General features: G+C 38.6%; 1 protein-coding gene across 1 annotated transcript in view; it reads right to left on the bottom strand.

The window, feature by feature from the left end:
- Positions 1–4208: 4208 nt before the first annotated feature.
- LOC145774662 (uncharacterized) overlaps positions 4209–23339 on the bottom strand; it is a 40839-nt gene continuing 21708 nt past the window's right edge. The window contains exons 2-3 of the mRNA XM_082585957.1: positions 10583–10736; positions 4209–4997 (exon numbers count right to left, since the gene is read on the bottom strand). Coding sequence (XP_082442083.1) covers positions 4851–4997; positions 10583–10736 — 301 coding nt within the window. The 3' untranslated portion in view covers positions 4209–4850. The remainder of the gene's footprint in view (positions 4998–10582; positions 10737–23339) is intronic.

The raw sequence follows: 23339 nt of genomic DNA, 5'->3' as shown, positions 1-23339 counted from the left end.
ACATTGGTGAGCAATGTAATTCTACTACTGATAATGCTCGAGATGTTATTGTGGCGTAAGTTAGACGTCCAGATTTGCCATCATTTGTTGAAGAAAAAGATGAGTTGGATAGTTATTTGTTAAGATTTGAAAGATATGCTACAATAGCCAAATTGGATAAGTCAACGTGGGCTACCCAGCTAAGCATGTTATTATCGGGACAAGCTCTTGATGTATATTCAAGACTTTCGCAAGAAGAGGCCATGGACTACGACAGATTGAAGTTAGCTCTGTTATAGCGATACAATTTTACCGAGCATGGATACCGTCAAAGATTCCGTGAGGCAAAGCCTGAACGACACGAAAGCCCAGGTCAATTTATTGAACGTTTAAGAAACCTTTTGTTAAAATGGTTTGAACTTTCGGGGGCCGAACAATCATTGGACGGATTGGCAAACCTTATAGTTAAGGAACAATTCACAGATTCATGTTCAAAAGATCTGTCTGTTTATTTAATGGAGACAAGTCCAAAGACTCTAGAAGACATAGCTACTGTGGCGGAACAGTATTTAGTTGCTCATGATGAGAAGTTGTCGACTGAAGAAACGTTGTCATGCGATAAAGACGAAGAGGAAACAAATAATTTTAAAGGAGGTGCGGTTAAAAGAGAAATACGTTGTTTTAATTGTAATGGCTTAGGTCATAAGGCTGTTAACTGCCGGAGGAAGACTAACAAAAATCATCAGGGATCGAGAAAGTGGTGCAATCGTTGCAATAGGCAAGGACATGAAGCGAAGGATTGCAAGGACAAGTCGTTTTCCTTATCCAATCAGTCTGGAAAAGATAAAGACACGGACGTTTATCAATGCGGTTGTGCGTTAATGATTCCTGAACCCACGCTTGGGAATGAGAGATCGGATGAAGATGATCAGTTGGAGAAGAAAACGGGAAGGAAGACAAAAGAAGATGCTTACGAAGAAATAATACCTGAAGATTACCTGCCAGTAGTGGATGGAACAGTTGGAAACAAAAAGGTAAAAGTTTTACGTGATTCTGGTTCTACGGGTATAATGGTGAGGAGAGATTTAGTAAATGACAGTCAGTTAACGGGAAAAACTGGCCATGTGATGTCGATAGATACCACTTCAATCCAAGGACCGCTAGCGATGATATATATCGAAACTCCGTATTGTAGTGGGACTGTGAAAGCGTTATGTTTACAAAATCCTTTAGTTGATCTTATAATCGGAAATGTTACTGAGAGAGATTCTGAAGTTACTTGTTATTCTTGTGGCAAGAATGGTCACTTTGCTCGAGATTGTTCTGCAGATAATCAGCAACGATCTCACGATGACGGATGCTACAAGCGCGAAGAACCGAGGAGAAGAGGCAGGCGACGACCATTTGGAGTTTGCTATAGATGCGGTAGACGCGGACACTTCGCCAGGGAGTGCGTTGCTGACGGCAGACATTCGGAAAACAGACGTTGCCGTGACGATCATTGCTACCGATGTGAGGAGATTGGACACATAGCCAGGAGCTGCTCTTTTGATGAAAAGGCTTGCTACAACTGTCACAGAGAAGGTCATCTGGCCAAGGACTGTCCGGAGAAGTCTTTCCGATGTAAGAAGATGGGTCATCTCGCTCGCCGGTGCACTGAAGACATTGAGGACGATGGAAACTTTTGCAGAAAACGTAATTATTGTTTTGAAAAACGCCGTCCTTGGTAGTTTATGCAACGATGGACTAATCAGTTGTTGAAGATAACTTATGAGCATTGATTTATTGAGTAAATAATTGTTTTTGTAATGTGTATTGTATTGATTGTGTTGTTATATTGTTTGCAACAATATTCTAAGGAGGGGCGTATGTCACAATCAAGGTGCAATGCCTCGAGATGGCTTGCTTTGTATCTTCAACGAGCGTGTTGTTTTGGTTGTAGAATTCTGGTGCGATGTGTTATTATCGGTTATGACCTGAAGTAACCTCTGATTACGAAATCTGTATTATGTAAAATGTGTTTTCTGGAATCATTTTCCCTACGTGGCATTCTAGAGACTTCTGTTGTTTACATTTAAATGCTGCTTGATAGAACAATGGTTCTTTATGATGTAACTTTACGTAACCTTCTCGAAGTTACTGGACTGAACAACCAACTATAAATAGTGGTGTAGTTTGTGTAATGTTTATTATGATGATGAAATTATTATGAGTTGATTATGAGAGTTGTGCTATGAGTTGTGGATTGGTAGTTGATGCAGAAATTATTGTTGATTGAGAGTTGAAGTAATCGAATACAAGTAGATGAGAATTGGTGCTGATGTAAATTGTGTTCGAAATTAGAGTTATTTGAGAAGCCGTTCGTTAAAGTTCTTCAAGAAGTCAGATTATCATTTCACTAGTAGAATTATTCGACATTTAATTGACTGCTTTTCGGTTTGACCCATTAAACTACGTCATTGAACTGTTGAATGCTGTTGAATTGATGTAAATATCAATGATTTTGCTTTCAACAGTTATTTTCAAGCGTATGATCAAGTTAGCATTTTCATTCCATTTGCAGTACCGGTATACCATTTCGTCTCATGCTAATAAATCTAGTTCGTTGCTAAACTTTATGATATGTTGTGCTTAGCATAAAGAGTCGCAGTCCATCAACCGCTAGCCCACGTAAGGCATGTGTTTGCTTAACTGAAGTGGTCGAGTTTGTTTATAATAATTAACGGTAGGCAGGGTTATCGGTATTTTACCTGACCCAAACAAACCCGGGTGAGTTTTGTTCAAAAGACCCACTTAAGGATGTGATTGTGAAGGAAATTTCCAAAGATAAATTGAAAACACAGTGGATATTTCTGCACACAAAAATCAAGTAATGCCACTTTGTACTACACTAAAACTCATTGATGCAAGAAGGCCTCATAGTTAAACAGCCCTAGTGCATTATTTTATTGAGTTATGCCAGCATGTACTGTGAGTGAGAGGCACTTCATTGATAAAAAGTAGTACTTGAGTTGAAATAAGCATGAATCTACTTTTTTGCATCTTTTTTAAATAAAACCCAAAAAAAAACGGGTTTTTTAACAAAAAAAAAACGGGTTTCTCTCAACCCTGACGGTAGGTCGAATGTAGTGATAACTCTGAGTGCGGCAATAAAAGCAATCTTAGTGTGACGACATAATTACACCATCCATCTGCGTTACATTTTGCTGAATTTATGTCGCTGCTGATGAAACAGGAAGGAACAAATGAAGGACAATCCTGTGCGATGGCAACACCAATATTAACTTCTCCACAACCAGCACCGACATCCCCGCAGTCTGCCTGTACCCTTCCACAAAAAATCGTGCTAATTCTTAAAGCTCAACCAAGAAAAGCAAAGCGAAACACGAGGAAACTGCAAGCGAGGATTTTAACAGATAGACTGGAAAAGTTGACTTTAAAGCCAATGAAAATAGTCAATAAAAAAGGACTGCAAAGGAATATTGCTAAAAAGCGAAAGGTTAAAAAAAGAAGAACCTGCAACTAAGAGACAAATGTTTTTTTTTCTGAATCTTTGTCGTCTGATGATGTACCGTACAACAATTTGGCTACATGACGAAAGTGATGAGGAACCGGATAAAGCTCCACAAAATTTTGACTATCAATGTTGCATTTGCTCCGACTCATGGCTAAATAGCAAATGGTGCTTCGGATGTCAGAAATGTGCTCCACACGGTACGGTAGTTCATCAAGCAAGGCCAATACTTGTCAAAACTGGGCACACGAAGCTTGTACAGATACCAGCCTGACAATATTTATTTGTCCTGAATGTGAACAGTAGTGTGACATGACAAAATGCTTCAATGTGTTTATCATAAGGACTATAGTATACGAGCCGATAGTCCTTACGTACTGTCGTAATTTTGTTGTACCGTAGGCCTACTGTAATTGATGCGTACAGCTGGTGGCATAATCAGGGGCGGTCCATGCCCCCTTTAAACTTCCATATAAATAATTCTTTCCGTAATAAGCCAATTGAGGGTGATTTTTTAGCACCCCCCCCCTCTTATATAAATTTCGATGGCAATGCCACTGGTTGTTAATGTTTGTTTTCTTCACAAACTTTGCGAAAGCGTTTCTGAAAGGTGAAAGCACCTTCGTGCAAAGTTTCCTATTCGACAATTCTCACTGTTTTCAATAGTATAAATTTCTGTTCGATCAGTGCTTACTGTTATTTCATTTTAAGTCACAATCCACAGTTTAAACATTTTTTAATTGTTTATTTACAAGATGTTCAAGAGTTTATTGTGTTTGATGCAGATTGAGCTCTCTTTTGGAAGTGAAATAATGTTGGATCAATCATGAAATTTAGGGTATCATTTGAGCCGGTTGAGTGTCAATTTCAAAATGCCGATAAATTATATGAATCGGGGCAAGTCGAAAACACAAACATGCTCACAAGAACTGCAAAAGACTGAAACTTATCATGATGATTTCGGATTTTTGGTAAAGTTTGTCGTTAAATTTTTATTGCAAAAACGTCGATTTCTGGCCCAACTAACTAGACCTTCTCCTACAATAGTTTCTTTATTTGCTTCAGATATGCATGCATGTTACACATCAATTCCATAGGGAGTTGCATGAGAAAAAAAATGTTTACAACACAGGTCAAAGCGCGTAATATGGTAGGCTACATCTGTAGAACTTTCTATTGTAACAGTGTTTATTGTTTATGTACGGTAGCCTAATTAACATCACTTTATCAGCAATAAAATCTTCAAATTTAGAAACAAAAATGGAGACAGAAACTACTAAAATTCTACCAGTTTTCAAAGATACGAAACGAAAAATACTGGTATATACACAAAAACATACAGCCGAGATACATGAAGCTACTTGACCATATCAGAAACATAAGAGATTCCTTCACTGCATTTGGAAGAAAATATATTTGGCATATCCGCCACATATCCAAGAGATGTGGAAACACCGGAATTCCATCTCTCTGATAAATTCAAGCTTGGAATATTTACTTTAACCTTGAAAACATAATAATATAATTAATATAAGCCACAAAATTAGCCTCCTGATTTAGCCTACTAACAAGAATATAAAAAAAAGTTGTCACAGTTTGTGACCTATATTTTAAATGGGCCAAAACGCTCAACTTTGTGCATGAGAGATAGTACACTAATTCTGAAATCTTGCGTAAATAAACAAAACAAACTTCACGATGTAGATACGACCTGTTTAAGCCTGATGCTGCGAGTTCGACAAATGGTGTTGAAGTCAGTGGGTCGTTGTTTTATGTGCTCTTTTGTTTGTCTTGAGGCTGCTGTCTGTTGTGTTTCTGTGTTGTTAGGTGTAATTGCTGTGAAATTTTGTTGAATCACTTTAAGATTAATATATTAAGTGACGTAGTTCTTCCTTTTCGGCAAGGTTGTTGATCTTTGGACCGTCTACTTATAAAAATGGCCTCTTTAAAAACGCAATTGTACTGCATCGTTTGTTCTGGCAATGATTTAAATTTGAAGTCAGCGTGGCAGTCTAGGGTGTCCCCTTTTGAGGAAATTTTTTCATTTCAACTTGCCTGGGTGATAGATTTTTGCCTTAGCCCAAAATATTAATAAATCCAATATTTTTTTGAAATCTGACCCTGTTTGGACCCTGCCCCAAACACCATTTTTAAATCGAGCCCCCTAAATCATGTTTTTAATGATAAAATTAGTACTATTTGAGCTAGATATATGTTGTTGGTATTCATTTTTATTGATTTTCAGAAAGGAAGACACTTGCATTCCTTAATTTAAGATATGAATAACTTTTTTATTAATTTATTTTATAATATTAATGTAGATGCTTCTTAAATTGACCGATGAAGTGATATGATTTCTTTCTGAGAGTTAGGCAAAAGACAAAGTGATGAAAGCACTAGCCTAATAACTTATTGACCAAGAAGTAACAGCACATCGCATTTCACACAATAGAATCTATGTTTGCTTGGATTTTCTGGTGACACAATATTTTTTCCCGATCCATGGCTTTTTTCTTCCTTCTATGGTGCACAAATCTTCACCAATTTGTCGTTTTAGCATGGCTATCCGCCCAGTTGCTGTTGTTGTCAGTTTAACTCCATGTTCTACAGATTGAGTGTGACTTGGATAATTTAGATGAAAAGGATGTTCCACAAATTGCTTAATGTTATTGTTAATGCATGGTTTGGTCAGGGGAGGTTCATTCAAGGGAATGATTCCTTTTTTGTTTGAGAGGTAAGATATTGTGGAGCACCCACTGCCATATAATTATGGTTATCCTTTCTGTATAAGATGTTGCCTCAAAATTTAATTTGGGAAGGTGAAACTCTTCACTGAAGAATTTTACGATTGACTTTCATCATTGGTGGTGCGCCTAATCTTAGAAATTAGTTTGACTGCATTAGCTGTGATGGTTTTGTTATCATCGCCCAGCAATCAGCATTGCCAAAAGCACGTTTTCGGGATGAGCAAAATAGCAATTTTGTTTAACACTCTGTTGAATGACTAGGAGCACTTCATTGCCATTGCATAGATTCTTTTTCAATTGCACTTCTTGAAAAAGATTGTTCGGCTCATTTCTGATAGTACTTTTATATTTAGCTTGAATGTGACTTTTCCAATAAACACCAACAATATATTTGGCGTCGGCTGCATAGCCGAGAGCCCTGGAACGGCAATCGAAAGGGCGCCGGTTCAGCACCGATCAAGAGTGAGAATGACACAGTGGACCAATTTTGTTGTAAACAAAATCAGACAAATTGGTTCAATGTGCCATTCTCGCTGGCTGACTTTGGGATCACGAGTTCTAAGGATTTACCTATCCATGAAATACCAATTACAACATGCACCTTACAAAAAAAAATCAGGCTTCTTGCAAAATATAATTGGAAAAATCACATTCAAGCCAAATATCAAAGTACAATCATGGATGGGCCGGAGAATCTTTTTCAAAAAATGCAAACGCAAAAGAATCTAATCAATGGCAATGAAGTGCTCCTAGTCATTCAACAGAGTGTTAAACAAAATTGCTATTTTGCTCATCCCGAAAACGTGCTTTTGGCAATGCTGGGCGATGATAACAAAACCATCACAGCTAATGCAGTCAAACTAATTTCTAAGATTAGGCGCACCACCAATGATGAAAGTCAATCGTAAAATTCTACAGTGCAAGAGTTTCACCTTCCCAAATTAAATTTTGAGGCAACATCTTATACAGTACAGAAATGATAACCATATATGGCAGTGGGTACTCCACAATATCCTACCTCCAGCCCTCGAAATTAGCTTCCATCTACGACGGCAAAAACATGGCCGCCGCCAAATCAACAAACCTTGGATTGCGGCGGCAATTGCCGTATGCTTTAATCAAATGAAATTTTATGCGCTTTCTCATCGTGTCACACGGCGGTAGTCCAGAGCATTACGCAAGCTATTTTATGCGCTGACAATGCTCTTGTGAGCTGTAAAAAGTTTGCAACCTAATAAATATAATACTGGGTTAATTGTTACGCAAAAGTTATTCTTTCATCGAATGCTTATTGTTTGTCCGGTGTCGTTGCGAATATAAAAAGTAGTACAAAATTGGATAAATGGTTCTTCGGCAGTAAAGAAAAGTAATGCTTCCGATCATATGGCATCGCACGTTCATGAACGGGCAGTTTTGCGTCTTCAAGTATTCCAGTGACGACGCGACAACCTCATCCTCCGATACAGCATCTGATGACTCCGATTCTGACTAGTTCTTTATCCAACAGACTTTGTGTTGCTCGCAGTATCCCAATTGTGCCAAAATTATGTTAGTGTAAACGTAAATCAAGGCAATCTTCTCGCAGCGAGCTACTGATTTGTTACCGGTACCTGGTTAAGCAATTATATAGCGTTATTTTATGATAATTCAACGTCGCTAGATGTCGAATTAATACAAAACAAACGTAAATTTCTTATTGGGCATTGCTGTTATGCAATATAACCCGCCGGAAAAATTAAATCGATTTGTGTTGACTCGAATGTTGAATCAACCCAAAATTAACTAATTAACTTATTACCGCCCCATGAGTTATTTAACGTGAATTACTGTAATAGCGTGCATATCGCGCTGCTCGCTTTATCGCTACTTTTGGTATTGTTACATCACAACAAATCAAACAGTGCGGCCGTGATAGACTACTGGAGTATATTTTTCTCTTATCGTTTTACATGTTTTGGTACAATTTTTTTGTAGTAAACGTTCACATCAATTGCCAAGGCAATTTCAACTTTTTCCGTTTGGCCTCGTCAACATTTTTGCAAAGTAAAAATATGCTAATTTCGAAGACTGCATGAGTGTTCACATTAAGTAAAATAGTCCGAGGTGAGGTCTTGGTGCGATGTTTCTGCTGATTAAACTCCCGCTGCGAGTAAATAACACAGGAAGAAATTTTGAACAATTTTTGTCCTAATTAAGTGCTCATTTTGCGACGGCAATTTTATTGCCGTAGCAGAATGGCCATTATGACGTTTGCGGCGGCATTTACCACGGCAATTGCCGCGTGCCGCCGCTAAATTCGAGGACTGTACCTCTCAAACAAAAAAGGAATCATTTTCTTGAATGAACCTCCCCTGTCGGCTGCATAGCCGAGTGGTGAGAGCCCTGGAACGGCAATCGAAAGGGCGCCAGTTCGACACCGCCCTAGAGCATGCGGCTGTGTCTCTGGCAGGACACTTAAAGGCATGCCTGAAGGTGAACACGAAGATTGGCTTCCTTGACTTCCTGTCCACTTAATCTAAATCTTCAACCACCGGTGTAGGCCTAAGCCTGGATACAACAAACAAACAAACCTCCCCTGACCAAACCATGCATTAACATTCAGCAATTTGTGGAAAATCCTCTTCATCTAAATTATCCAAGTCACACTCCATCTGTAGAACATGGAGTTAAACTGACAACAACAGCAACTGGGCAGATAGCCGGGCAAAAACGACAAATTGGGGAAGATTTGTGCATCATAGAAGAAAGAAAAACGCCATGGACCAGGAAAAAGTATTGTGTCACCAGAAAATCCAAGCAAACATAGATTATATTGTGTGAAATGCGATGTGCTGTTACTTTTTGGTCAATAAATTAGTAGTGCTTTCATCACTTTGTCTTTTGCCTAACTCTCAGAAAGAAATCATATCACTTCATCGGTCAATTAAAGAAGCATTTACATTGATACTATAAAATGAATTAATAAAAAAGTTGTTCAAATCTTGAATTAAGGCATGCAAGTGTCTTCCTTTCTGAAAATCAATAAAAATGGCTACCAACAACATATATCTAGCTCAAATAGTACTAATTTTATCATTAAAAACGTGATTTAGGGGGCTCGATTTAAAAATGGTGTTTGGGGCAGGGTCCAAACAGGGTCAGATTTCAAAAATTTTTTGGATTTATTAATATTTTGGGCTAAGGCAAAAATCTATCACCCAGGCAAATTGAAATAAAAAAATTGCCTCAAAAGGGTGACACTGTTGTTGATGATCAAATACCGAACTTTTATCTCACACAGATTTTGGCAGTACACAATATACATGTCGTCGTTCTGTAGTTGGCAGTCTTGTAGCCGGCTGACTACTGCGGAACGACGACATGTGTCCCACCAAAAACTGTATCTACAAAATCATATGGAAGAAATACTCCATAGGATGGAAAGTCTAACTGAAGTTTAACTGACGAAACTAAAAAAGTCACTTTCGACTTTAGTAATGTAGTGCAAAATAGCGTTGTTATTATTACTTAGTTTCTGGTTTCGAAGATATTAACCTTTAGTTCTGGTGTTTTCTGTTAAATGTAAGTCCACGTGACATTTGGCCACAAGAGTGAGGGAGTATTTGGATTTCACTGCTCAACAGAAAAAGTGCCATAAAAGATCATACTTGACTGCTAAACTTGTTCAAACAACAAACCATCCCTGGAGTCTTTTAGAATTGTACATAATTTATATGGTTCACCGAATTCGATCTTAAAATCCATGAGGCTTTGCTCATACAATCCTGCAGCAATCGCCTCAATAGGCAGTTGTTTGCCGCAGGTGCCTCCTATCTGCTAAATGTCTTCACTTAATTTATGTGTGTTTGAAAATGCAGCACTGACTGTCTCACTGAAGCTGATTTAAATAAATCCATAAAAGGTTACAATGAATTCAACTGGTGAGAATGCAAAAAATGTAGCTTATTCTCATTTTTTTTTATAATCTAGCCAAGCTTGATCAGAAATGAAGAGTATAATTGCTAGAAATGGAATAAAGCTGTATAGGGGACACTGGATAGGGTATAACATTGTGAAAAAACGTTTTTTCGTTTCAAAAGTTTACATTAGAAAAGCAAAACGAGACATTACTGGATGTCAGTGTGAATCAAATTTGGTTAAATTTTGGATTAAATATGCTTTTGTTGAACATTTTTATGGGGGGATTGCGAGGCTACGTTGATTGCTCTGAGGGGGTTGCAGTGCAAAAAAGGTTGAAAACCCCTGGTAAAGAAAGTCATAACAGATAAAACTCTACTGTGCCACAAATAGATTTGGATAATCAATTTCTATTTGAATAATTGAAAATGTAAAAATGACTTACCTGTGCAAGATTATTGTGACCCCATGTTTTGTCTGCGGTATCTTGTATGTTTTGAAGAGTTTTTTTGCCATTAGATTCAGCATTGTCACTCCACAAACCATTAGCAGTAGCAAGATAAATGGTGCCTCCAAACATTGCAGCTTTGACGCTCCATCTAAGTTTTCAAAAGTAGTTTAAGTGAGAAACACATGTGCATTTTGTGCAACAGATTAGAACGAAACATCAGAAATAAGGATGCACACAAAGAATCAATCAAACTCGAAGCTTTTTTTTAATTCAACGAACATAAACTTTGACATAAAAATTTGCTCCTTTCCTGCCACATAAACGTCACTTATTTGTTTCATTGTTTTGTTCTTTTGTTATTGCCTTTTCTTTTTCTACTTTTTTTCTCTTACTTGTATAAGTATGACAGCTGACTTTGTTGACCCTGTGGTCTTTTGCTGTCATTTTAGTACAAGCACTATATTTAAAGTATATATCTATTTACTGCAGACAGTGCACACCGTTTCGACCTTCCGGTCTCCTCAGTGCAGTAGCCAGTAGGTACACTGGAATGAGTGGAATGGTCATGGAGATATATATCTCCGTAGCCAGTGTACCTCCATGTGACATTTTCCCATTTGTGGTACCTTAACACCAAAAATGGTACTACTGCCAACCTTGCCAAAGTGCTCAAACTGCAAGCAGTGAGCTTTGCGCATTTTGCGCAATGCATGGCAAGGTGCCTCCAGTAAAGTGCTCAATCGGCGTAAGCCAAGAGCGTCCATAACTGCAGACAGAGCACATCGTTTCGACCTTCCGGTCTCCTCAGTGCAGGTTACAGTACAACTATTTATATATCAGAGTAGTTCAACTGATGTATTGCACTATATATATGTGCTGCAGTACTTTAACAATTAAAAAAATCATTTGCACATGACCAGGGAACTAACAGCAGACGGTGTACACGAACTATGTTTTTCGAAAGCTGGTGAAAAACAGCTATTAACACAGCAAACCTACAGATTCTGTTTGTAATCAAGTGAATTGAGTAAGTTGAATAGTTGATAAATGAAAAAGTAATTTGTGCAGACATCGATCCAATTTGACCTGTTGAAAAGAGCAACTATGCCGGACAAAACAGGGTTCGACCTTAACTTTTTTTCGCACTGGCCAACCGGACCAGTGGCTCACCATTTGCACTGGTCCGCACGAGATCGCACTGGTCTGTCCCGTTTACTGATAAAAACAAGATTGTCGTGGGAAGCACGAGTCCAACCCAGAGAAAACCACCTTGAAACGACAATAATGAATGGTGGCAATAACATGGAAATGTACAATGGCAATAACAGTAACAACAGTTTATCTAGGCAGGACATTCAATCTACGTTGAGTCTTCAATCTAATTGGGGCTCTTCAATTTCTGAATCCGATGATGGGTCATAATTGGAATCTGATGACCGGACGATCACGGGGTCATAACCGGAATCCGATGTGTGTTTGTCTGGCCTTGTAAACACATAGCCAGTGTCGGGCCTTCTTGCCCTCACAGATGAATCGTTTGCCAGCCATAGATGTATGGCAGGTTTGGGGTCGAAATGTTTTATTTCTTACGATTTAACACCGTCACGTGATGTTGCGATTGCTTTTTTCTTACGATTTAACACGTGATGTTGCGATTGCCTTTTTCTTACGGTTTAACACGCACGGATCACATGTTTTGTTGTTTGAAGAGAAGCGCAAACGAAAACCACGCACTCTAAACGATCAAACGACATAATACCATGGTATTTTCGCACTGGACAGTCGAACCAAAGGTGCGAAACGATTCGTACTGGTCCGCAGGGAACTCGCTCTAGACATTGGCCAGAGGACCAGTGCTAAGATCGAACCCTGCAAAGCAAAAGAAAAATGTCCTACATTGCAGAGTCGGAAAAAATCATGATTTAAAAAAAAAATCAAAATCGGCTTTTTTGATTTAAATCGGATTTTAATCAGATTTTTTTGATTATTTTAGATAAAAAAGCGTCAAGTCTACTTGGGGGAAGAGATCATTTTAGTAAGATCGCAGAATTATTTTTAACCCCTTGATTGATTGAAAGGCTTTGCTTTGCAAGAGTTTATCATTTTTATTATCGTATTGTAGGCTAGCCTGTCTATTGCACATATTTCTAAGTAGGTGTGATATGTTGCTTTATACTAAATCATAATGTGCATATCGAGATTGAGGTACGTCTCAGACTGTCATCTCACTATACTAAGATCTTTCCTTATGTTTGAACGCACATCATTTTGCTTTTTTGCTCAACTGATGCATAGCCTACAACAAGACTTTTTGCAAAGAAAGTTTAACTGTGTAATATATGTTATTGACGTACCATACCAAAACAATAAAAGTTCAGATGACACAAAATTGCAGTTTATTTTGCATTGAGAAGTTTGTACATAAATACAAGCTCGCCAGCTTTTGCAGTGCCCAATCGATTTCGAACTTCTGATTGAACCAGACCAAAAGTGGAAAAAATTCGCTCAACGTCAGCACTGGAAGCTTTTGCTGCCAAAACTTTTAGAGCCATCTTTAACATATCACTGCTGATTCTGTCAGACTGAGACTTCCACCATGCCAAGGGTGTTACTGATTTGAGCACATGTATGGTTTGAAAGGAACAGTTTTAGCACGATAATTGAGAACTTCTGACAAAATGATTGGGCTAATGTCACCAGCAAATTCCATTGCCTAGTCAATTTCTTCCAAAGATAGTCTGCTACCTCCATATTGGGGGTCCAATATGTTGGACAAAAAGTGAGCCGGAGTACAAGCTTGCTTCATGCGATTTTTCAACTTAGCAGATACATTGGAGTGGCCAGCATTTTGTAGATCCCGTTCTAAATTTTTCCAGACATCTACGGCTTCACTTTTGCAGCAGGTGTCTCTTTGTACCACATCCAATGCAACTGCGATAGGCTTCAGTAGAGACAAATAATCTTCAGCAAGCCCTTTTATCTGTAGGTTTTGCACTTTATTGTAAATGGTGCTTTCTATGTCAGTACGATGATCTTCACATATCTGAAGCAAAATGGGCCAGTTTTTCAAGTACCTTCAATGGAATCTGCTATAAGTGTTCTATCGTACATCTTGTGGCAAGACCAAATCATTTGATTTAAATCAACCAACCCTGCGGCTACATGTACTAAAGCAGTGGCTAATAAAGCAGTTGCATGCGACTTATGTGAATATTGGTACGGTACCATGCAAGGTGTGTAAACATGCCAGAGGGCACCCTAACTATGCTGGCCAATAGTGATAACAAGGATGGTGCAAAATCAGGGTTGAGAAAAACCCGGGTTTTTTTTTAAAAGCCCAACCCGCATGGGTTTTTTTAAAACCCGGGTTTTTTTGGGTTTTATTTAAAAAAGATGCAAAAAAGGTAGATTCATGCTTATTTCAACTCAAGTACTACTTTTTATCAATGAAGTGCCTCTCACTCACAGTAGGCCTACATGCTGGCATAACTCAATAAAATAATGCACTAGGGCTGTTTAACTATGAGGCCTTCTTGCATAAATGAGTTTTAGTGTAGTACAAAGTGGCATTACTTGATTTTTGTGTACAAAAATATCCACTGTGTTTTCAATTTATCCTTGGAAATTTCCTTCACAATCACATCCTTAAGTCCTAATTTGAACTTTGTTTTAAGTACCTTGTAGTACTTTGGTTCATTTTTTCAATTTTCTGATAAAAATTGGACAAATATGATGCTCTGGGTTTTTTATTTTTTTTGGGGGGGTTTTTTAAGTGAGTTTTTTGAACAAAACCCACCCGGTTTTTTTGGGTTGGGTAAAATACCGACAACCCTGTGCAAAATGCGGATCCCTTCTTTAGATCTGTCCCGGCTGTAACCGTGGAGCTAAGAAGCTCATGGTGCATCTGTCCAAAATGCAAGAACAAAGTAACAACCCAAACCAAATCGAGTCCAAGCTACAGTACAAAAGCTACCTGATGTAGTCATCGACTTATCCAGTAAGGTGGCTTCTTTAGAGCAGTCAACACCCAACATGGCCGAACCCCAACAACAAAAAACATGGGCGGAGAGAGTTGCTAACGGGGTCGCTGGTGGTCTAGACAAAGTTGTTTGGAACTCTGTCAGTCTGTCAAGTCAGTGCTGCAGTGTGAAAAAACAAAGTCTGAACTTATCATATCACGCATTGAGGAGTCCTCTTCCAAAACTGATCAACAGCAAATCAAAGAAATTGGAAAGAAGATTGGTGTGCAAGTGGAACCACTAAATATCCAAAGGCTAGGCCAAAAACCCGGTGACTCAACCTCAACTCAACTTGTAAAGGTGAGCTTTCCCACTGAGCTTGATGCAAGAAACTTCAAAATGAAGCTTGCTCAACACAAGAGGGGCACTGATTTCCAACACGTTTAAAGTACGTCCCTAACATGGATCTAGATTCTAGAGTCTCGGCAAATTTACAACAAGAAATCTGAGAGTGTTTTCAATATGAACAAGGCTGCCATGGAATTTTTGGAAAGTGGCAACAGTACAGTCAGCTACACTACTACAGTAGAGCGTGTTGATTTAATTTATTTTGGAACTTTGCTAGGGAACGTATATAAAAACATGTGTATAGATATCTATAATTGAAATCAAAAAATTATTATTCGATTAAACAAGATTTAGCTTGGTAAATTTAGGTTTATTTAAAATACAACAAATAAAAAAAAATTGTTTCGATTATGGTCATTTTTTAGTTATAAGTTCTTCAATTCCATATAAATATGACTTTAAATTGTTTCTAATTTGTTATAGTCTTCATTTAAAGATACTTTTTCAGCTTTCAAGATTTTTTTTATATTAGATGCCAGGCGCGGATTTATGGGGGGGCAAGGGGTCCGCCCCCCCGAAATTTTGTGAGAAATTGTTGAAATTGTATGTTTCCGCATCAAATGGTTTGATATGCTTCTAAACACCTGATATTAGTCCCACGGGGGACTTAACTTATCCCGGGGGGAAATAATTTCTTGTTATTATTATGGTTGAAATTATCCATCGATCAGACTCCGTATTTTCTTTCATACAACTTCAAATACATTTCAATAGCAACATTTGTTGGAGCTGACTCAGCTGAAATCAACGCTGAGCCAAATGACGTCAGTTGAAACAATCTGAAACCTTGAATGGCTGTTTTATAGTTTTTAGTCTTCATTATTTTATTTACAATTTCAATCAATTACCGTACATGCCTGCAAACATGCAAATATCCAATTGGTCATGGACACTGCATAGTGCATACGGGGTTTTAAACCAGATTTCAAGTTTACTTTCAAGATTAAAATATTTGCATTAACTTGTTGAAAATAAATTTAATAACGATGGCTTCTAAGAAGGGGACAAGACAAGGGACTTTGACGCATATGAGCAAACTTATTGGAACAGGTCAAGAGATGTTGCCTTCTGAGCTTCCCATTCTGAGATGTCTTCTGAGATATGGGCTACTGTTGAGAGAACGAAGCTGTGAGGATGTGAGAAACTACACTCTATCCAATCTGGCAATGGACATATCCCCTGAATTATTGAAAAGATGGAGCCGAGCAAATTGTTGTTTTATATTCCTAATTATTACGTGCCGACCCGCAATCTTAAAAAAGATTCATTTGAGCTGGGAACAGGCAAAAGATATATCTCTTGGAAGAGGAAAGATTCAAGTCAAAGAAGCATTTATTGCAAAGCTTGACAGGCTTCTTGATATCCTGAATTGTAAATGCAACATTATTCCGTGTTCCGAGTTTGGTTGCTCAGCAGATATTGGCAAAATACAAATTCACATAATATGTACGTGGACGTGCCCAAAAGAAAAGAAGATTCCAGGGAAAGAGCTTGCTTTTATCAACGGCCAGAGAAATAAGATCGGATCAATTGGGCCACATCAGATTGCCTTGCCAGATATAGCCTACCTAAGCACAACAGGCAGGTCAAAACTTAAAAGACAGAAACGACAAGAAGATGAAAGAAAACTGATTGTGGAGGATTTTGAAACAATTAGGGAAGAGGTTTCAATATCATCTAACAAAACCATGTCCTCCGATGATGAAAATATTGATGATGTTAAATATGTGACATCAAGCACAGAAATGCCAAGCAAATCTTGTAATAAATTACAATAGAATATACATATTGTGGCTATGACGAGCATTAGATATGGTCTTGGGCTACATGCAGCGGCTGCTATGACCACTGCTGCCTTTATGGATAGGGGCTTAATCACACAAGAAGACAAGAGACTTGTAGTTGATCATAGTAAAGTCAAAAGAGCCCAATTAAAAGTCATGGCAACATTAAATGCATCTTCTTTGACGGCCGCCAAGACATGACAAAGGTTCTAATAAAAGCAGACAATTCAGCCAGACAATTCCCCGGCATCATCAAAGAAGAGGACTATTCAGTATGCAGTGAACCAGGAGGAAGATATCTTTGTCATTTCACTCCTGTGAAAGAATCTTCCAACAAAAAACCTGCTGAAGTGATTGCAGATAATCTCATGGATTTTTTCGGTAATAAAGAGATTGAAAAAAGTCTGCAGGCAATTAGAAGCGATTCCACGAACGCTAATACTGGCTGGGCTGGTGGTGTTGTCCATTGGGTAGAAGTGAAGCTGAGACGCAAACGAATATGGTTGATTTGTGCCCTCCACACCAACGAGTTACCCTTAAGGCATTTAATGAAAACAATCGATGGAAAGACCTTGTCTAACAACAAAGGGACAGGTGACATTGGGAAGATGTTAGACATTGCCACAACGCGTGAAGTGGTTACTTCATTTGTTAAACTTCCCATTGCAGAACCCCTTATTGGTTTATCTCAAAATATTATATCTGATCTGTCTACTGGTCAAACTTACGGATATAGAATTACCGAGGCCATTAAAATAGAAAAGCTTCCTGCTGATTTGGCTCTCCTTCAGATTGGTCCTGTGAGCCATTCCAGGTGGCTGACGACAGCAAATAGGGTTTGCAAAACATGGATCTCAATCCATGGCCTTGAAGGCAATACTCTTCATAATTTAAGAATGTTGGTAGAATTTATTGTCCGGGTATATTATCCCTGTTGGTTCAATATTAAAATTAAGTGCTCTTGGGTCGAAGGGCCATGTCACATTCTGCGCCAACTCCGGCTAGGCCGGATGCAAAATAAGACAGTAGTGGATGCTGTCATGCCAACCATCAAACCTTCAGCATGGTATGCATTCAGCGAAAACATCATCCAGACTATTTTGTGCTCAGAAGACATTGAGGAGAGAAAAGCTGAAGTACAAAAGATTATAGATCTGAGAGGAGGAGATGATGACACACTAGGAGATGTTTCAGTACGACCCAGAAAGACGCCTTTCATTAACTCAGATGCTTCATCTCTAATTGAGGTAATCGACTGATCCGACAGGGTGTACAATCCACCTTTGACTTGCAAACTTACAATAGCGCAAGTAAAGTGCTTGATTAACGAACCTATGAAAGTTCCACAGTGGCCTTATCATGGTCAGTCAATAGAAAGGTGCTTTAAGCAAGTCACTGAGGCAGCTGGAAAAGTGTATCTGCATGAAAGACGCGAGGGTTGCATCAGGGGCCAAGTAGCGAGTCGGCGCATGATGTCAAGGAATGAATCAAAACAAGACTTGATGAATCTTGTTGGTCAAGAAAATACCATTATTTTGTGTTTTGTATTGTCGTTTTATCGTTGGTTATTGCTGTTGGTAATCCTTAATGTTAGTTGATTTGTTTTTGGTAGGCAACTTAATTTTGGTCTACATGTTTTTACATTACTTCACGGAAAAATTACATTAACAAATTGCAATAGCATGCTTATCTTCATACTATAATACTAACGAGTATAATGTTAAATATTGAGAAACAACTGTAAAAATTTTTAAAAATGTGAATCTGGGAAAAAAATAGCTTGTGGAACCTGAAAAATGATCTTTAAAGGGAGAAAAACTTCCTAGCAATTAATAAACACCGTATTATTATGGAATTAAAGAACACATGTCTCATTAGAAACAATAATCGGGGAAAAAAATAAAATGTTTTTATAGGCTATTTGTGGTTTTTTTATCACTATTTAAAACAAACAAAGATTTACCAAGCAAAAGTTTGTTCAATCAAAAAAAAAATTTGGATTTGGTTTATTCACGGCCATACACATATTTTTAAATAAGTTCCCATCTGAAATTCAAAAAAATCATTTTTTCTCTTTAACCCATTTACGGCCGGTGTCCTTTTAAAAGGACATCGTTTTGAATGCATCAGTATTGCATCATCTTATTTTGATTGAATCATTTTGGACTTGCTAGTAGTTGTTTAGGGTCTGTTTTGGAAGGTGTTGATAAATATTTGCAAACAACGTACTTTTTCTGAATTTTGTGAAAGTTTGAAAATTGTTGAAAAATGAGAAGAGCCGGATGAAGTGAAGTGAGGAGGAACATGCATGTTTTACTGCCTATTGGTAATAGATATGAATTATGTTTCTTCATAGTTTGACACTTTATAATATTGTGCTTCCTACTACACTCTAACTTGTGTAAGGTTTTGCTTCTTTTATTTGTTTATTTTGCTTTATATTTATTGTTGCCTTTTAAAAGGACACCGGCCACATGGCCACATTTTTTTGCTTGTTTGTAACACTGTCAAAGAATATTGAACATCGTGTAAAAGCAGCACATTGCGCCTATGGAAGACTTAACCATCGTGTTTTCAACAACCATGCTATATCTATCCGCACAAAATTATGGTCCTCCGGGCAGACGTTCTATCCACTCTTCTCTATGCTTGTGAAACCTGGACATTATACCGCCGTGACATCAAACGTTTTGAAAATTTTCAGCAGAGGAAAGAAACTGGGTCAAATGCTAGGCACTCGTTGGGACGATTGTCTCACCAAAGATGCATTCCTTGATCGCGCTAGGTTGCCCTGTTCAGAAGCCACCATATTGCAACACTGCCTTCGCTGGACAGGACATGTCATAAGAGGGACAACGAGGAGGGACAACTAGAGACAGGAAACCTCCCCCAGAAGACCAAAAATGAGATACAAAGATTAGCTGAAAGTCTCCCTCAACCATGCAAACATTGATCTGGATTCATGAGAAAACCTTGCTAGTGACAGATTACTCTGGAGAAAAAGATCTAAGGAAGGCACGAAAGTTTTTAAAAAAAAAGGATACAAAAAGCCCAAGAAAAACGAACACTAGAAAAGCTAAAACTACCACGTCCCTCCCTCCATACAATCCATACCCCCCCATACAATGTGACTTTTGCCTACGTCTTTTCCATCATAGATTGGCCTCCAAAGCCATATATGACATCACCATCCAAAGCCAAATTCGATTTGATGACGAAACCAATGCTCGGTCACGAGCTGGAGCCGACGACTGTCAGTGGGGTATCGCTATGGTTTGTGCCGCCCGCGGCGGACCATGATTTTGCACCCCTGAACGCGTGAAGTAGGAACAAGCAAATAGAATTCGAGCCAAATCCGTTTCAAAAAATACTTTTACTATGCTTTTTTCGTTTAGGTTTAAAAATATTCTGCCGCTACAAGCTTTCTACCGGGGGGGGGGGGCTGCCGACTGCCTAATAGGGGGGGGGCACCTTCCCACTAGCTACGCCGATGGTTATCGTGAATATAATATGTTCAATTGTTCATACAATAACTTTGAAACGTCCTTCAAGAAAGATCTGACAAATTTCTACCGAAACAAACACCTTCTTATGTTAAGGTATCGCGAGATTTACATTTGACTATGTGGCCGGTGTCCTTTTAAAAAGCAAACAAAAAAATGCATCAAAAAAGCAAAAATCGTCAAATTTTTTTAAACTAATTCAAAAGTTATGGCAATACAACTTTGTGGCTGAAATATTTCCTAAAAAGAGCAATGGGAACTTGTGGCGGCGTTTAATGGGTTAAATTGACACACCTTACTACTACAGCCTAACGTCGAGTAAAAGTAAGGACCAACCCTTATTTCCTTATAATCAATGCGTGGAGTTTACCTAACAAAATTCACATGCTGCAACTATATTATGCTGCTCAATATAGAGTAATGTTTATTGGCATAACAGAAACATGGGCAAACAAAGATATTATATCAGATGCTGTTTTTCAACTGAGTACAACATGTTCAGAAATGACAGGAGGAATCGTGCTGAGGGGGGGAGTTCTGTCTGTTGCATGTAGATTGTAGACAAACAGATCGAATGTACACTTGTTGAAAACCTAACTTGTTTGTGATGCGTATGAAGAAACTATATGGTGTAAAGCCAACTTTTCATCAGATGTAACAGTTGTGATTGGCGTTGTCTACCGTCCTCCAAATAATTCCGCATTGGACAACAAACATCTCAATGAGCTTCTGTGCATTTAGTGTGCAAAGCCTGCCAGGAAAAGTCAACTTGTCGACTTATTGCTGGCGATTTCAATTTTCCTTCAATTGACTGGGCTAACCTTTGTTACAAACCAAGGAATGATGATTTTATGGAGGTAATTCTGGACAATAACTTAGTGCAGTGTGTATTAAGCCCAACAAGAGAAGAAGCAACTTTAAATCTGCTGTTCACCTCTAATCCAGAGCTTATTACCAATGTCGATATTTTGGAACCATTAGCTAACTCGGACCATAACATGGTCACAGCAGAAGTTGCGCTGTTGAGCATCCGCGGCAATAAAAGCTCTAGAATCTAGATTGCGTCGGAATTTTAGGAGAGCAGACTGGGTTCTGTTCCACCAAGATCTTGTGAATGCTGTTAACTGGGGAAATGTTTTCTCCAGCGTAGAGGTCAATTCAATCTGGGAAACTTTTGTATCAACCCTGGATTGTATCTTGGAAGTTATAATACAGTCACATCAACAACACAAATCACTACGACATCTCCTTTGTGGGAAACTCAAAAGGTCAGTAATGTTCAAAAACAACGCAACAAAGCAGAAAGATAGTTTCTCGCAAATAAGACTACTTAAAACAGGAGAATGCGAAATATTACGGCAAAGAACCTCAAATCAGAAGTTCGGTATGCCATCAAAAACTTTGAATGCAGACTAGTTGAAACTACTGATGCCAAACCGTTCTGGCACCATGTGCAATCCAAGCAAAAATCAAAAGTTTCCATTGGTCCTTTGGTCAAGAACAGCGATGGTGACTTAACAAACAATGCAATTGAGTGGCACAAGCCCTGAGCAACTTTTACTCCAATGTCTTATGATTATTTACCTATGAAGAAGGAGAATACCAACCACATACCTTTTGCTCCACCGAAAACCAAAGAAGAACTAGTCAGTGTCACCTTCACGACTGAGCTAGTATCGAGGAGCCTGACCAAGACAAAAATTTTTGCCTCAACTGGGCCTGATGGCATTCCATAGTCCATAGATTGCACTTAAAGCTGATGGTTTTACTCGACAGTTGTGTCGACTTTTTCAGCTGTGCCTCGATTATGGTGACACTCCAGCACAGTGGAAGGTTGCCCATGTAACCCCAATCTTTAATCAAAAACTATTTATGATTGTGTCTTATCTTCTCTGCTCCTAGCGATTTTTGTTTTCTCTTTATATCAATTGTTATTTGCGAGTATGTTAATGTTTTCTCTGTAGTACCATGTGTACTGGACCAGAATACAATACAATAATAATAATATGCTGAAAACAAATGTTCAATCTATACTGCTGAAAGCAAAATTCAATGCACTGCAGATAAAAAAGAATCTAAAATCTGAGTCTTCAGGCGTCACCATCGACAGGTTCTACTGTACTTCAATTTTCAGTCCGCCCCGATAGCTTGGTTGGTTAGCGCATGACTTCTGGAACGAAGAAGCTTCAAGATCAAGTGGCGCTGGTTTGACTCTCGGGGTGTGCGCTTGAGCCGTTAAGGACTGCTCTCCATTCAGCGGCATCTAATGGATGAAATAATTCCCCGCAAGGGTCAACCTTAACTTTTTTTTTCACTAGCCCACCGGACTAGTTGCTCCCCATTTTCACTAGCCCGCACGATTTTTGACTAGTCCGACCAGTTTACTGACTTTTCACTAGTCTGATGACATATTAAGATAAGTGTTTTGGCTTAGACTGAAACTAACTAAAGTAAAGGCTTTCAGATTGCAGTACGCATAAGGGAGCAACAATACGCACAAAATCGCCTTCTCGTACTACAGACGCAAACAATGCAATTTTGCGCCTCACTAGCGATAACTACCCAGCTAACACTAAGCGTTGGACACTTTGTAGTAACGTTGAATCAGCATTTGATCACGATATATAAAAAAAAAACGTTAATTTTGCTAACTGCTGCTTGCTGGGATGCTGGCTTCTCTGTGCTGGCGTGCTCACTACTACCATGTGTCGTGTCTAGCAAAGTTGCGAAAAAACAGTAGTCACGTGCTCAGTTGACCAACTTTGCAGCCTTCTTCGTGCAATTTCGCCTCTGGCAAACAAATTTTTGTAGTATTTCAGAGTGACGTCGCCAATCGCCATTTTGTTAAGCAAAACTTTTCACCGGCGAATATTTTCACTAGCCAATCGGACTAGTACTGCAACATTTCTACTAGTCCGCGAAAATTTTCACTAGCCATTGGCTAACGGACTAGCGTTAAGATCAAACTCTGCCCCGGCAACAAGACTTCTACAATCGGAAACTTTACTCTGTCGATCTTGGTGACCGGCCCTGTGTCAGTGATTCGAAGCCTCTACTAGTATGCAAAACTGCCAGGATTAAGCTCTGCAAGAAGCTT

Source organism: Aplidium turbinatum, chromosome 7, assembly GCF_918807975.1.
Source record: "Aplidium turbinatum chromosome 7, kaAplTurb1.1, whole genome shotgun sequence".
Lineage (NCBI taxonomy): Eukaryota > Metazoa > Chordata > Ascidiacea > Aplousobranchia > Polyclinidae > Aplidium > Aplidium turbinatum.
The sequence above is the reverse complement of the archived record's forward strand: the minus strand, read 5'-3'. Positions and strand labels throughout refer to the sequence as shown.